Source organism: Mus caroli, unplaced genomic scaffold (assembly GCF_978045245.1).
Source record: "Mus caroli unplaced genomic scaffold, Mus_caroli_1 scaffold_3, whole genome shotgun sequence".
Lineage (NCBI taxonomy): Eukaryota > Metazoa > Chordata > Mammalia > Rodentia > Muridae > Mus > Mus caroli.
Genome location: NW_028227258.1, coordinates 59704573 through 59721161, shown reverse-complemented (window position 1 = coordinate 59721161; position 16589 = coordinate 59704573). Strand labels below are relative to the sequence as shown.

The 16589-nt window shown below is 44.3% G+C and overlaps 1 protein-coding gene across 2 annotated transcripts in view; it reads left to right on the top strand.

The window, feature by feature from the left end:
• Vtcn1 (V-set domain containing T cell activation inhibitor 1) overlaps positions 1-15967 on the top strand; it is an 83905-nt gene extending 67938 nt beyond the window's left edge. For both annotated transcript variants that reach the window (XM_021158813.2, XM_085835614.1), the window contains 4 exons: positions 2877-3224; positions 7736-8014; positions 12407-12579; positions 15202-15967. In XM_021158813.2, coding sequence (XP_021014472.1) covers positions 2877-3224; positions 7736-8014; positions 12407-12534 — 755 coding nt within the window. In that variant the 3' untranslated portion in view covers positions 12535-12579; positions 15202-15967. The remainder of the gene's footprint in view (positions 1-2876; positions 3225-7735; positions 8015-12406; positions 12580-15201) is intronic.
• The last annotated feature ends 622 nt before the right edge of the window (positions 15968-16589 follow it).

Below are 16589 nucleotides of genomic sequence, written 5' to 3'. Positions count from 1 at the left end.
AAAACATCCAGTGGAAGAAAGACAGCATTTTCAACAAATGGTGCTGGCACAACTGGTTGTTAACATGTAGAAGAATGCGAATCGATCCATTCCTATCTCCTTGTACTAAGGTCAAGTCTAAGTGGATCAAGGAACTTCACATAAAACCAGAGACACTGAAACTTATAGAGGAGAAAGTGGGGAAAAGCCTTGAAGATATGGGCACAGGGGAAAAATTCCTGAATAGAACAGTAATGGCTTGTGCTGTAAGATCGAGAATTGACAAGTGGGACCTCATGAAACTACAAAGCTTCTGCAAGGCTAAAGACACCATCAATAAGACAAAAAAACCACCAACAGATTGGGAAAGGATCTTCACCTATCCTAAATCAGATAAGGGACTAATATCCAATATATATAAAGAACTCAAGAAGGTGGACTCCAGAAAGTCAAATAACCCCATTAAAAAATGGGGCTCAGAACTGAACAAAGAATTCTCACCTGAGGAATACCGAATGGCAGAGAAACACCTGAAAAAATGTTCAACATCCTTAATCATCAGGGAAATGCAAATCAAAACAACCCTGAGATTCCACCTCACACCAGTCAGAAAATTCAGGTGACAGCAGATGCTGGCGAGGATGTGGAGAAAGATGAACACTCCTCCATTGTTGGTGGGATTGCAAGCTTGTACAACCACTCTGGAAATCAGTCTGGCGGTTCCTCAGAAAATTGGACATAGTACTACCGGAGGATCCAGCAATACCTCTCCTGGGCATATATCCAGAAGATGTCCCAACCGGTAAAAAGGACACATGCTCCACTATGTTCATAGCAGCCCTATTTATAATAGCCAGAAGCTGGAAAGAACCCAGATGTCCCTCAACAGAGGAATGGATACAGAAATTATGGTACATTTACACAATGGAGTACTACTCAGCTATTAAAAAGAATGAATTTATGAAATTCCTAGCCAAATGGATGGACCTGGAGGGCATCATCTTGAGTGAAGTAACACAATCACAAAAGAACTCACACAATATGTATTCATTGATAAGTGGATATTAGCCCAAAACTTAGGATACCCAAGATATGAGATACAATTTGATAAATGCATGAAACTCAAGAAGAATGAAGACCAAAGTGTGGACACTGTGCACCTTCTTAGAATTGGGAACTAAACACCCAGGGAAGGAGTTACAGAGACAAAGTTCGTAGCTGTGATGAAAGGATGGACCATTTAGAGACTGCCGTATCCAGGGATCCGTCCCATAATCAGCTTCTAAACGCTGACACCATTGCATACACTAGCAAGATTTTGCTGAAAGGACCCAAATATAGCTGTCTCTTGTGAGACGATGCCGGGGCCTAGCAAACACAGGAGTGGATGTTCACAGTCAGCTATTGGATGTATCACAGGGCTCCCAATGGAGAAGCTAGAGAAAGTACCCAAGGAGCTAAAGGGATCTGCAACCCTATGGTTGGAACAACATGATGTACTAACAAGAACCCCGGAGCTCTTGTCTCTAGCTGCATATGTATCGAAAGATGGCCTAGTCGGCCATCAATGGAAAGAGAGGCCCATTGGACTTGCAAACTTTATATGCCCCAATATAGGGGAATGCCAGGGCCAAAAGAATGGGAATGGGTGGGTAGGGAAGTGGGGGGCGCTATGGGGGACTTTTGGGATAGCATTGGAAATGTAATTGAGGAAAATATGTAATAAAAATATAAAAAAAAATGTGCTGGATGGAGGAAGATATGCATGGTAGGAAAACCAGTAAAGAAGCTGGCACTGTCCAAGACCCATCACAGTGATGTCTGTGGCGTCAGAAGGGTCTGTGTGGACCATCTTAAATGCTTAAATCAGGTGTCTATGGGAAGAATATGCGGAGGTTGGGACAGCATCTCCTGCCACTGTCCTCAGCATGACTCAGGATGAGACTCTCCATAGTTCTCTTCCTCGCCGTTCCTTGTAACTGGTCGGTAATCCTCTTGGGATTGACAGACATTTTCTTAGCTTCACATCTGTGTCATGGGAGCCACGAAAGATATTTAATTACTTGAGTTACCTTAAGGTGCCATCAGTCAGAACAACTGGCACAAAAAAACCTTGACTGGGTGGGCTGTAGGCTGGACAACCAAAGGAGAGGCCGTAGAATGGAGATACTCCCATAGTCAATGTTTCTCCTGCTGGTAGGATCAGACGGGTGAGGAGGGTAGTTTCGATCTTGGACCAAAACATCACTAAGTACCACTCTTCATTATGATGTAGATAACACTATACCTTCAGCCACAGCACTTCCCTTCTCCATGCCTGAGTTCCTTCATCATTCCAAGAAAGACAAAGTCCCAGCATGTTAGAATTGACCTTTCTTTGGAATTACTAGCCTTATTAGTTAACATGAAGTATCGCTTTGTGTCACTTCTGATTAGCTAAGTATAATACCTTCTCTGTGTAACTGCCGTTCAGCAAGTCAAGTTTATACCCACTTGATTTGTTCCTCACAATAACCTCTCAACGTTGACAAGATGGTAGTATTCCCTCCATTCCCCTGAGAGCCAGAATAATCACATGACTTGTTTAAGATTAAATGGCTGTTCAGGAACAAAGCCAGGATGTGAATATTCACACTCCAGAGTTCCTCAGCTCTGGTGTGTTTTCCTCTTGCTGCCTCTGAGGGTTTGGGTACATTGTTCTTACAAAAGCTATTGTGCACAGATCTGCTGTAGGTACCAACATTTCTTCCTGCTCTTTCTAGTCTTTCCAGTCATGTCTTTTTGTGTCCTTCTCTACTTCTAACTGATCTGGACATCTCTGTCCAGCATGTACTAATGAAGAACATGGCTGCCCAAGTACCAGGGCCTCACTGGCATGGGTCCTTCCTGAACTGCAGGCAAGCACTTCATCACGGTCACGACCTTCACCTCAGCTGGAAACATTGGAGAGGATGGGACCCTGAGCTGCACTTTTGAACCTGACATCAAACTCAACGGCATCGTCATCCAGTGGCTGAAAGAAGGCATCAAAGGTTTGGTCCACGAGTTCAAAGAAGGCAAAGATGACCTCTCACAGCAGCATGAGATGTTCAGAGGCCGCACAGCAGTGTTTGCCGATCAGGTGGTAGTTGGCAATGCTTCCCTGAGACTGAAAAACGTGCAGCTCACGGATGCTGGCACCTACACATGTTACATCCGCACCTCGAAAGGCAAGGGGAATGCAAACCTTGAGTATAAGACCGGAGGTGAGTCACTTCTGAAGGGGGGGGCACCCTCAAAGATGTCTGAGAAGAGCTGAGGGCATTAGTTGTTGATAAAAATATCATGGTGTGCTCATAAATGACCAATACCAGACCAAAACTCTCTCAGTTCTGTTAGTGTGTATTCTCAAAGACATTCTCTCTCTCATTCTCTCTCTCTCTCTCTCTCTCTCTCTCTCTCTCTCCCTCTCCCTCTCCCTCTCCCTCTCCCTCTCCCTCTCCCTCTACATCTTCTTCCTTTTCCTTTCCCTCTCCCTCTCCTTCCCTCCCTCCATCACTCCCCACTCCAAGGTGTAGAGGGTCTTTCTATGTAGCCCCAGCTGGCCTGCAACTCACTATGTAGACCAGGTTAGCTGTCAAACCTGTCTACCTCAGCCTCCCAACCACTAGGATGAAAGGTGTACAGCACCACCCCTAGCTAATGAATGTGGTCTTTTAAAGTAGACCCTGGCGTTGCTAATAGGAAAAGCCCACAATCTGTCCCAGAATATTTCTATGCTAATTAGACATAAGCCCACATCTGAAATGAGTCCCTCCAGACACTCCTGACAATGAGAGCCAGTTTAGGAGAGATCCAAAAAGAACCAACCAAACTAATACTGTTAATACAAACTCAGTAATGTGGCCCCAGTGAAACTCACCCCTCTGTGCTAACACTATCTACTAGATGTTTTCTGAATGTATATATGAGGGATTCAGATAGATTCAACGAAGCATATGAAGATGGTTAATAAACAAAAGTGTTCGCCCCTCCTTTCACGATGCTTCTAGTATAGTGCTTACAGAACTGGAGGTTTGTACAGGGATGCCAATTACTAAAGCATAACAAAGAACACCTAAGGAAAGTAGAAATAGAAAAGTTGAGGGGTTCACAGGAAAAGAAAGACCACACCCAATGCATATAAGAGAAGGGGTAAGAAGCCCTCATGGCAAAGGTGAAAGGGGCTTTGAAGGAAGCAGAAACTAGCCTATACTCCCCTAGTCTAAACTAGTCTTTGTAGGGCTTCCTTGAACACCTCCTGGGTATATGTAATTCTACAAAGCATAGCCCTAGAGTCAGAACACTCTCTGAGCCTCGACTTCTTTATCTTAAGATGGGGATTAGTGGAGCAATATAAGATGGTCAGACCAAAGAAGCAAACTTCAGTGAAAAACTTCAAACAGTTGAAGAAGAGAACACAGTACGAAATAATGGCTCAGGGTTTAAAGCACACACTCACCTGCGTGCAAGGAGGGAGAAGAAATAGATTCTATTCAGACAGAAATCCCAAACAACTTACTTCTCTCTCCCCTTCTCCAGGAGGCAGAGGTGACACATAGCACTCCCATTCTGCCCTGTCAGGGTATGCTGGAGAAGTGAAGTCACCGTTCAAAGACACCTAACAAATGTCCCCTCTTCTCATCAGCAATTGGGTGTGGAGAGCACGCATCTCTTAGCATGCCATGTTGATGGGGGGACTTTTCCCTACCACTGTCTTCCTCTCCAACTCTAACTGTGAGAAGAACATCATGTTAGTCCCAGCAGAAAGGCACCCTACATGATACCTGACCAGGTTCTCAAAACTGCGAGAGCCATAAAGAGTATGGGAAGAGTATGTCACAGTCTATAAGGCTCTGAGGCGACACAATTACTGAAAACATAAAGATTACATGCTGGAACAGCAACAGGAAAAACAATGTTAATGGGTAAAATACAGATCAAGCCTGGAGTCTAGTTAACAGAAGTGCTGGTTTCTCACTTTTGAGATACAATGACCATTTAACATGCTACATTAGAGGAGACAGACTGGAAAGTCTACAGGAATTCTCTCTTGCAGAAAAGTCTTTGGGACTTTTATGTAAATCTAAAGTTGTTCACATAATGCAATCTATGTTAATTTTCTTTAAAAAAAAATTAGTAAAATAAGAGAGCCTGGAAAGGTGGCTCAGTGGTTAAGAGCACTGGCTCGTCTTCCAGAGGACTGGGGTTTGGTTCCCAGTATGCACATGCAGCTCACAGCCCTCTGTAATTCCAGTCTCTAAAGGCACAACACGCATGTGGTACACATACACACATGCAGGAAAACACTCAAATACATAAAATAAAAATAAATACACCTTTTTAGAGAAATTGGTCAAAATAAAATATTCCAAAATTTTAAAGATATCACCACAGATAACCATAGGATTATTGGGAGCACCAAATGGACTGATACCTGGGTTATACTTCTAGCACAAGGTATATGCTCAAAACTCGTCTCCCATATCATCTCCTAGAAACCCGTTCCCTCCGGGCTCAAAGCACATGCATCTCCGCTTCTTTGCTATGTAACAGGCTTGCTGGGTGTGAGGTAAAAAGCAGGTTAAAGGCATGTGTCTGTACCCTCAACATGGGGCACTGAAGGAAAAGGGATCAGGTGCTCCTGTCATCCTTGGCTCTGTGGGAAGTTCAAGGCCAGCGTGGGCTACATGAGACTGTGTCAGAAACAGACAAACAACAATGAGGTAAAAATCTCTTTTAATCCCCTCTCTGCACCAGTCTAACCCTGAGCAAAGAAGCAGCTAAAGGGCTTAATATGTTGCTGACTGCCTGGGCGGGGGCCTGGCAAGATGGATCAGCAGGTAAAGCTGCTTGATATTCAAACCCATGTGTCAGCCTGAGTTTGATCCCTAGAACCCATGTGTCTGGGTTATTTTTCAATTGCTCCAGAAAGACACCATGACCAAGGCAACTATTTAAAAAAAGGGTTTATTTGGGCCCTACAGTTTCAAAAGATGAATCCATACCACCCTGGCAGGAAACAAGACAGCAGACAGGCAGGCATGGAGCTAGAGCAGTAGCTGAGAGCTTACATCTAATTCACAGGCAAGAGGCCGAGAGAGGGAGAGAGAGAGAGAGACGGAGAGGGAGAGGGAGAGGGAGAGGGAGAGGGAGAGGGAGAGGGAGAGGGAGAGGGAGAGGGAGAGGGAGAGGGAGAGGGAGAGGGAGAGGGAGAGGGAGAGGGAGAGGGAGAGGGAGAGGGAGAGGGAGAGGGAGAGGGAGAGGGAGAGGGAGAGGGAGAGGGAGAGGGAGAGGGAGAGGGAGAGGGAGAGGGAGAGGGAGAGAGAATAGAAAGAGAGAGAGGGGGGAGAGAGAGAATAGAAAGAGAGAGGGGGAGAGAGAGAGGGGGGGAGAAGAGAGAGTAGAAAGAGAGAGGGGGAGAGAGAGAGGGAGAGGAGAGAGGAGAGAGGAGAGAGAGAGAGAGAGGAGAGAGAGAGAGAGAGAGAGAGAGAGAGAGAGAGAGAGAGAGAGAGAGAGAGAGCTTGGAGTAGTGTGAGCATTTGAAACCTCAAGCCCCACCCCCAGTGGCACATCTCCTTCAACAAAGCCACACCTTCTAGTCCTTCCCAAACAGTTCCACCAAGCATTCAAACATATGAGCTTCTGGAAGCCATTCTTATTCAAACAACCACATCATGCAAAGGAGGAAGGGGAGAACCAGCTCTCCAAAACTGCTCCCCAAGCTTCCCAGGTGCGCTGTGGCACATATGCCTTCACAATCACCACCATCACTGTCGTCAGCAGCAGCAGCATCACTATCACCATCATCATCATGACCATATCTTAGAATTTTAATTGTGGACTGCCTTCCTGCCATAACAATAAGCCCAGAACCCTAACACTTTTTGCAGAGTCACTCTGCCTGAATAGAGGAGAAAGGATACCTTAATTTCCAAGTGTTACTTTAATAAGTAGCATTTCTTAGAATACAAAAAATACTTACCATTCTACTTGTAGATATCAGAGCTAAAAATCTCTATCCAAACAAACTCCAAATCCCCACAGTGCCAAGGCCTGTGAATAGGTCTTCTGTGGTGAAAGATGAATGTTTGTTCTTTCTTCTTACCCTTCCCTCTTTACCTCAAAACATATGATTCAGTAGGCCCTTCCAAGGCCCTATTTTCCTAAGGAAAGAAACATCCTCCTCCTCTTCCCCCTCCTCCTTCTCCTCCTCGTCCTCCTCCTCGTCCTCCTCCTCTTTCTCCTCTTCTTCCTCCTTCTTCCATAATCACTGAGTTCCTCTTACATGGAGAAGATTATCATAATGCTAACATACACGAAACTCAGGTCCCTTGAGTTTGTGGTACTAGCCAAGGGTTATAATGCACAGTGATGCTCTGAACAAATAATTTATGCCCACAACATAATGGGCCTCACACAGACATTACTGTGGGGGTGTGCTGAGTCACTTCAGTGAGAGAAGTGATTGTTCCATGTTTTTAAGACCTAGCACTTTAGCTGGGTGGTAGTGGTGTATGTCTTTGACCCCAGTACTCCAGAGTCAGAGGCAGGCAGAACTCTGTGAGTTCAAGGCTAGCCCAGTCTACAGAGTGGGTTCCAGGACAACCAGAGCTACACAGAGAAACCCTGTCTCAAAAAACCAAACTAAACAAACAAAAAAGACCCAGTACTTATGGTGTTTTTGTCTAATCTGTCTCCCGGTGACATTTGTCCCTTTTGACCTTTGACCCTACAGCCTTCAGTATGCCAGAGATAAATGTGGACTATAATGCCAGTTCAGAGAGTTTACGCTGTGAGGCTCCTCGGTGGTTCCCCCAGCCCACAGTGGCCTGGGCATCTCAAGTCGACCAAGGAGCCAACTTCTCAGAAGTCTCCAACACCAGCTTTGAGTTGAACTCTGAGAATGTGACCATGAAGGTCGTATCTGTGCTCTACAATGTCACAATCAACAACACATACTCCTGTATGATTGAAAACGACATTGCCAAAGCTACCGGGGACATCAAAGTGACAGGTGGGTCTCCTGAGGTTTCCTGTGCTGCTGGAGATGAAACCCAGGGTCTGGAGGGTGCAAGTCAAGCTCTCTATTCCCAAACATTTGCGCGCCTCTCCATGTTCTCCACATGTATCATTAAAAAGGAAATAGTGGGCTGGCGAGATGGCTCAGTGGTTAAGAGCGCCGACTGCTCTTCCCGAGTTCAAATCCCAGCAACCACATGGTGGCTCACAACCATCCTTAACAAAATCTGATGCCCTCTTCTGGAGTGTCTGAAGACAGCTACATTGTACTTACATATAATCAATAAATAAATCTTTAAAAAAAAAAAAGAAAGAAAGAAAGAAAGAAAGAAAGAAAGAAAGAAAGAAAGGAAATAGTATGTCAATCAAAATTGAATTGATCTAATACATACCAGGGTACAAAAATCTCTACGCTTCCAGAGCCTCTAGAGTAGTGGTTCTCAACCCATGGGTTACAACACCTTTGCAGTGGTCAAACAATTCTTTCCAGGGGTTACATATCAGATACCCCGTATATCAGATCTTATATTATTCAAAACAGGAAAAGTTATAATTACAAAGTAGAACAAAATAATTTTATGATTGGGAGTCACCACAACATGAGAAATTGTATTTTAGGGTTGCAGCATTAGGAGTGTTAACGAACCACTGTGCCAGAGATTTTGATCATAATTCTAGTTGGCACTGATTTTTGTAATTGAAGCCTAACACTGCATAATATTTATAGCATATTGACTAAAAAGTGGTGACTGAGCCTGGCATTGTGATGCACATCTTTAATCCCAGCCTTCGGAAGACAGGCAGATCTCTGTAAATTTAAGGCTAGCCTGATCTACAGAGTGAGTTCCAGGCTAGCCAGAGCTACCTAGTGAGACCCTATCTAATTTCCTCCCTCCAAAGAGGCATTGACTGACTTAATCTCACATGCCTTGGTTTTTGTTTGTTTATTTGTTTGTTTTTGTTTTTTGTTTTTGTTGTTGTTGTTTTTGGAAAGCTTTAGGATTCAGAGGCTTTTTCTTCCTAACTCGGGGGACTACTTTAGTGTAGAGATGTAATGATTATTTGACAACTGTGACATATTTAACTGATGCACTACATCCTAAATTCTTCCAAAATCACTAGATCCCAACTTGCCCTTGAGAAGGTTTTGAGTCTGAAGATCAAGGATCTACCCTCTGACTCAGTCTTACTCAGCATCATGGGACTGGAAGCTGATCTCACCAGTGTTGACTAAGACTGACTACTGGTCAGGAAAATCTGAAAACCTGGGACTGAAGTGGCCTCTTAGCAGCCTGTCTTAGCCCCTGTCACCTGCCTGCAGTGCTTTAGTGCATGCCAAACCTAGGAGGAAGTCAGTTCTAAGAAGGGCCAGACTCAGCTGGGACTTCCAGGGCGTGGCCTCTTATGCTTCATTGAACTCTCGTCAGAGGTGAAGTTTGCCAAGAGAGAGTTGCTGTCAGTATCAAGTGTAGAACAATTCAAGTGTGTGTGTGTGCGTGTGCATGTGTGTATACATACACATACACATACTGTACATTTTTAGTTCCTGACAGAGGATGGCTGAGCTTAACTGAATAAATCATACTCATAACATCTTACGTTTTTATTAAAATTATATTTATGAAAGTTAATCTGTGGAATGGCAGAAAATACTTGCAAATTACCTATCTAATAAGGTGTTAGTGCTCATGATATATAAAGAAATCTTATAACTTAACAAAAAATTAAATGGCTGAATTTTAAGGATTTTAGTTTTCGGGGCTTGATAGTCAGACCCAGGGCCCTGAGCATGCTGGGCAAGCAGTCTGCCACAGATAGGGTCATGTATCCAGCCACAATGGCTGGATTCCTGCTGCCTTTCTCCATTTTCCATATGTGTACTTTTTCATTTTGGTGTGTATACAGCGGATATGTGCATGTTTTTCATGTGTTTGTGCACATGCACGTGTGTATGCACTCATATGAACATCAAGAATCATTCTCCATTGCTCTTCCCTTTGTTCACTGAAGCAGGCCTCTCAATCAAACCCAGAGCTGGTCTCACCAGCCAGCCTGCTCTGGGGATCCATCTCCAACTTCCACTCATTGAGGCTGGAGTAATAGGTGCGCTGTCATGCCCACACCACATTGATGCAGGTTTCTGGGGATCTGAACGCCACTCCTCAAACTTGCACGGCAATCAGCTGTAACCACGGATCCATTTCTCCAACACTGAATTTGGAAATGAGCATAGGAGAAGGGGCGTTTTTCTAATTATGTTATTTAAATGACCAAAAGGTGCGTCAAAATGTGCTTCACAACATCAATCTTGAGTATAAAGCTAAAAACAGCAAGAAGCTGTCACCTCAGACCCCAGGCCCATTGAGATGCTCACCAACAGAACTCACACACGCAGAAATGAGCAAGGGTTGGTAAGGAGGTAGGAAACTGGAGCACTCATGCACTGTTAGTAGGACAGACACTGACGTAATCAACAGAAAACAGCATACTCTAACACCAGACTAGCCACATGATCTGATGACTATACTTTTAGGTATATCCCCCCCAAAAAAGTCTTAGATAAATATTTGAATGCTTATGGTAGTAGTAATACTATTTATAATAGTCAAGAAAATAGAAGCCTGAAGTGTCCATTGATGACATAGATGACAAATGGACAACATGGGTTAGATATAGTAAATGCACACTGTACAGAGAATATCTTATGTCTGTGTGGATGTGGCACCTGTCAATAATAAATATCATGGCCTATGGCTTAGGCAGGAAATAGGAGGTGGGACATCTGGGAGGAGAGAGAATTCTGGGATAGAGTGAGGTAGGAGAGCCACCCAGGAAGATGTGAGGAGACAGACACACATACCTGAGCACAGATAAATAGTCATGTGGCAAACTGTAGATTAAAACATTGGATTCTCTTAAGTTATGATTCTAGGCAGAGAAGAGCCTAGCTATATGGCCAAGGTATTTGTAAATATATTTTGAGTCAGTGTCTTATTTTTGGGAGATTGGGCCTGGGAGGTAGAGCCAGGACCGAGCTTTTACAGCACACAGCAGGGTGCTAATCATCCTGGATACTATTAAACAGGTATAGATTTTGTGCCAAGTATGGTCATAGTACTTTAAAAAAACCCATGAGATACTTAGAGAAACGGTACAGCTAGCATTAAAAAGTTAATCCCAGTATTAAAATGGGACCTCTACGATAGAGTTAATTGTGACTAGAGTGGACCAAGAGGGACAAAGAGTTCAGGTTAGGTTATAAAGATGGAGAAAATGAAAGATTGAGAAGCCTTGAAATCAGGAGCCTGTGGCAGTGGTCCCAGGGAGGAATTGTGAGCACATGAAAAGGGAAAAAGAAAAATAAATTAAGTTGCTTGAATAAAAACAAGCAAACCAACCAACCCATGGATCTTGACACAGCAAATGTGACCATCAAGAAAAATAACAGTCAGAATGGGTTTGATGTCACTACCCAGCATGTCGAGGAACCTGGTACCTGTACCCAACAAAGGAGGGACACAGAAGCAACATGAGGACGAAGAAGATGATACTTTAGAGATGTTGCTCTTCAAAGGCCCACAGAGGATGCAGGCAGAGATGCCTACCGCTTGACACATTACCCATCACGTGGAGGCCTGGGAGGCTGCAGCCCTACTCCATACATTTCATTCTATGAGACAGGATCCCTGGGCATATAACCTTTCAGTGTTCATTTTCCTAGTGGGCTTGGGTAGGTCTGCTGTGTGTGTTGTTTGCAGCTAACACTTATTGCATGGCAGTATGCCAGGCACTGTTCTGTGTCACTCATGAGTTCTCATTCTTTATTTATTTATTTATTTATTTATTTATTTATTTATTTATTTATTGGTAGAGGAAAAAAAAAAGGAGCAAATGTGTATTGAGTTACTTACTGAAGTCACAGGCCTAATGTGTGACAGAGTTGAAATAGTGACATGAAATTGGATTGTCTAAGGGAGAAAAGAGTAGAAGGTGAAATCGATAATTCTGTATCATTTTATAGAGGTCTGATGAAACCTGATAGCACAAACCTGTAGACACCACTGCCTAGGGACCAGGTACATCCAAAACCAAGGAGCTATCTTGAGTCGGTTGCTTAGCTTTGTTTTCATATAGTAACCCTAGGTATGGCTTCATTGGTGTAACTTTCCTATTGGCTGCGTCCTCACTAAGATGATCATAGAATTATCTTTGCTCCACAGACCGGTGAGTCGATTGTATTCTAAAAGGGTGGAGGGAGCGGAGGAACAAATCTGCCCTTGTTGGGAACCAATCGCTCCGATTTTCTGATGCTCCACCTTCGTCACTGATGCAAACATCCAGCTTCTCTCTGACTCTCAACTCTGTTTTCTGTCTTTTTTTTTTACAGATTCAGAGGTCAAAAGGCGTAGTCAGCTGCAGCTGCTGAACTCCGGGCCTTCCCTGTGTGTTTCTTCTTCTGCCTTTGCGGCTGGCTGGGCATTCCTATCTCTCTCCTGTTGCCTGATGCTAAGATGAGGGGCCCTGGCCACACAAAAGCATGCAACGTTGCTGGTCCAACAGGTGAGGTTAAGCACAGAGAGCGTGGTGGATGGGTCGTAGCCCAGCAAGCATACCTAGGCAGTTCTCCTGCCCTAGACTGTTATGAAACAGAGTCACACAGCCTTCAACACCAGCCACAGGGAGGAATATACACTGATCTCAGGTCAGGGAATTTGTCCTAGAGGTGTGAAAGGTAAAATTTTTAGTGTCCAGCACTAACCAAGGACAGAGACCTGATTGGCAGATACAAAAACCAACCCCACACAATCCAATCATTTATGTAACTTCAAACATCTATTCCTTTGCTGAGTCATTAGCGGATTCCAAATTGCCTTTTCAAAGAGTAAGAACTGTTTGGCCCTGACTAATTACCCTGGGCTTCACTGTTATTCACACTGAGAGCCTTGTAAACCCTGGGTAAACGACCTTTCCCCCACCCCCATCCTAGTTTGTCCACCTTGGGCCCTGGTGACTCACCAGCTAGCCCTCCTGCTGAGATGTGTTCTCTGGCTCCAATGACTGATTGGACATTTCCATCTAAATATTCTTCTGCAAGTAGAGTTTGCACAGAACTGAGCTGTGGAGTTCTGGTCAGCTCCCACACGAGGAAGGCTTCCTAAGGCTCACAGGTCCAGTGTTTTTTCTGACTGTCCTCTGTCCTTCATGTCAGCTGTTGCCATGAACTCTACAGTGTTCTCTCAGACTGATCCATTTGTATCACCTTATATCCAAGCTAATTCTAATTTAATCTTTTGTGTTTTATTATTTTATGTACATGGGCGTTTTGTCATATGTATGCCTATGCCCCAAATATGTGCTCGGTGCCCATATAAACCAGAAGAGTATATCAAATTCCCTGGAATAGGAGCTATAGACAGTTGTGAGCCACCATGTGAGTGCCAGGAATCGAACCTGGATCCTTTGGGAGAGCAACCAGGGCTCTTAATCACTAAGTGATCTCTTTAACTCAGAGTCTAGTTCTAAAACATTGTGTTTGCACCTCTGTCTCTCTGTCTCTGTCTCTCTGTCTCTCTCTCTCTCTCTCTCTCTGTCTCTCTCTCTCTCTCTCTCTGTCTCTCTCTCTCTCTCTCTCTCTCTCTCTTACAGGTGATAGGAAACTAGGTACCAGGAAAAAAATACTCACACTACTACACTCTGGTATTTCCTTGCTCTGGAACCCAGAATGAGTCTAGACACAAGTATCTCAGAGCTACTGTCTTCAGCTGAGCAATCACAGTCCTCTATCTTCTTCCAGGCATATGCACGTGTACACACACACACACACACACACACACACACACAACCACACACTCCCAGCCCCATTCTGGGAAATGTAGTCTACAGAAGTTTCTGTCCATGTGTTCCTTTATCCATTACAGGGAAATGCTCTTCAGCCTAAGACCCCTTTCCTGAGGGCCCCTGAACCCCACATTCAGCTGGCCTGGGTATAGGCACATCCTACCCACTCTGAGGCTTGTGTGTGCCTTGCCCAGATAGGTAAGATCTGGAGGCCGGCAAGACCTGTGCATTTGTTTCTTATCCCTCCTTCTCTCGTTTTCTGAGCTCTTAAGACAGTGCAGTATAAGAAGTGGAGTCTATGTAAGGGAGCCTGCCAGCTGCCCTCATTTCTGACCCCATGGCTTTCTGCAGAGGGAGATGTCCCCCAAGGAGCTGCTCCTTAGGGATTTCACAGATAGACAGAGGAGCTCTACTTTCCTCCCTTGATTCCTGCTTACACTATAAATGGGTTCTTTAAATAAGCAGCAAGTAGGCACTATGGCCTGTAGAATATAGCTTATTTATCCTTTTTTCTTATTCCCTTGGAGCAATAACTTTCAGCTTTGTAAAAAGTCATGTCAAGGGCTGGAGAGATGGCTCCGTGGTTAAAAGCACCAATGGCTCTTCCAAAGGTCCTGAGTTCAAATCCCAGCAACCACATGGTGGCTCACAACCATCTGTAATGAGATCTGATGCCCTCTTCTGATGCATCTGAAGACAGCTACAGTGTACTTAGATATAATAATAAATAAATCTTTTTTTAAAAAAAGTCATGTCATACATGTAAAAGGTGATGTTCACACATAGCACACACAGAATTGGACACATACTCGGCTGCCACTTTGTTATCTGTAGAAAGTAACTTTCTCTATAGGAGAATAACTTTAAACCAAATAGATTTTTCTTTGAGGTTTTTGGTTTGGTTTGGTTCAGGTTTTTTGTTGTTGTTTTTGTTCTTCACTAAGATTTCTAAAGTAAAGGGACAGATCATTATTTCAGATACACACTATTGTTGGCCAAGACACACTAGGTCTCATACCATCCAGCTAGGAGGAGAGGCAGATGGTGTCTTCCAACCTCATCCCAGAACCCTGCCCATGTCTATTGCTCTGAGGACCCACTTCTCTCCTGAGACTAGAACTGCAAGGTCTTCTCTTAGTATAAAATTTAAGCCATCACCTTCCCAGAGTAGACCACAGACCATGGACCATGGGCCACAGGCCACAGTAGAACAGCAGAATACAGAAAAATAAGCCCATTTTGAAACAGGAGGTACACTCACACAAAGGCTAGGGAATGACGACTCTGGGTTCTCAGTAAACGTCAGCTGAGTGCCTATCATGATGTCTTATTGTGTTCTTTCAGAATCCCGGGGAACTACAGAAATATTTTCCACAAGACATGACCTAGTTTTATATTTCTAGAAGAAGATGAAATCATGTCTAGAAGTCTGGAGTGAGCAGACAGGAACAAGATGCGGAAGGAAAACAAAAGTGACCCACAGACACCCCCGATCGGAACAAGATGGACCTAGAAAAGAATTCAACCAAACTAGAGTGTACTAAGCATGCTGTTACAATGTGTGTAGAGTAGATGTCCTCCCACATCTCAGGAGCCTCCCCCGGGCCACCAGCTCCTGAGTTAGGATGGGCTGTTATGATGTCACTCTGAAGGTTCCTGGATGGTTCCTACTGCCATATACTCATTTTATATTCAGCACATTAAACCATAGTGAATGCCATGAAAAGCTGCTAATCAGCTGCCACTTCGAGACTCGGAGGTGGCAACGTCTGAGTGACAGGTCCAGTGATTCGCTTCTCCTTAGGATGCTTTTACAAGCTCTTTGGCGTCTCCTCCCACCTGGCAAATGCCAAATGCATAGAGGAGGGTGATCACAATTCTAGGGCAAACAAAATAGTTGAGGGATGCTGATTTCCCAAATCATCCGAATCACTTCTCCCTTGAGCAAACAAGCAGCCTGTTATTTCCCAGATGCTGCTTTGTGGATCAGTCCAGGGTAAGGCGCTCTCCTCATCCCGCTATGTGGCCTTAAGTCATCATAAGGTTTAAAGTTTCTACTTTCGATCCGCATGGAGAGCTGTAATCTCAGCTCCCCCCCCCCCCCACACACACACACCTCTGCGCCCCCCCCCAACACTGGGAGTAAACCAGGATGATGTCCCTCTTCTCATTCCCCATGTGACCATTGGCAATATAGATAGACTGATTGTCACAACTAAAGGAAGAGGGACAACAGGGTCACTGGTGTCTACAGAGATTATATTCAACATGTCTCACTGAATTTACCCGACTCCAAGTGCCAACCACATCAAGGTCAGGAAATCCTGAACTGGAATAAGAAAGACCCAGAAGATGAATGTGAACAGATCCATTTGCTTCCTGACAGTGGGCACAGACTTCAGTCTCTGGCTACTGTTCCGAGACCCAGGGCTCTGCAATTGTGTGACATCCTTCAGTGATCGCACGTGGGAAATTCTCCATGGAATTATCTTCAGCCCACTGTACTTCTGAATCCCTCTTCCTTCCTTCTGTGCCACACAGCAAGTCTGGCTTAAATGCTGCCTGATCTCCATTTCAAGTTTTCTGCCTCTGGATTTTTAAATCTCAAGACCATGGACAAAATATCAGTTACAGCAACAAAAGTGAATTTTCCATGAAATATGCAGAGACTTCTTGGGGCTCTGTTTGTTTTCAGGGTGCTAGAGATCACACTCAGATGCTCATATATGTTA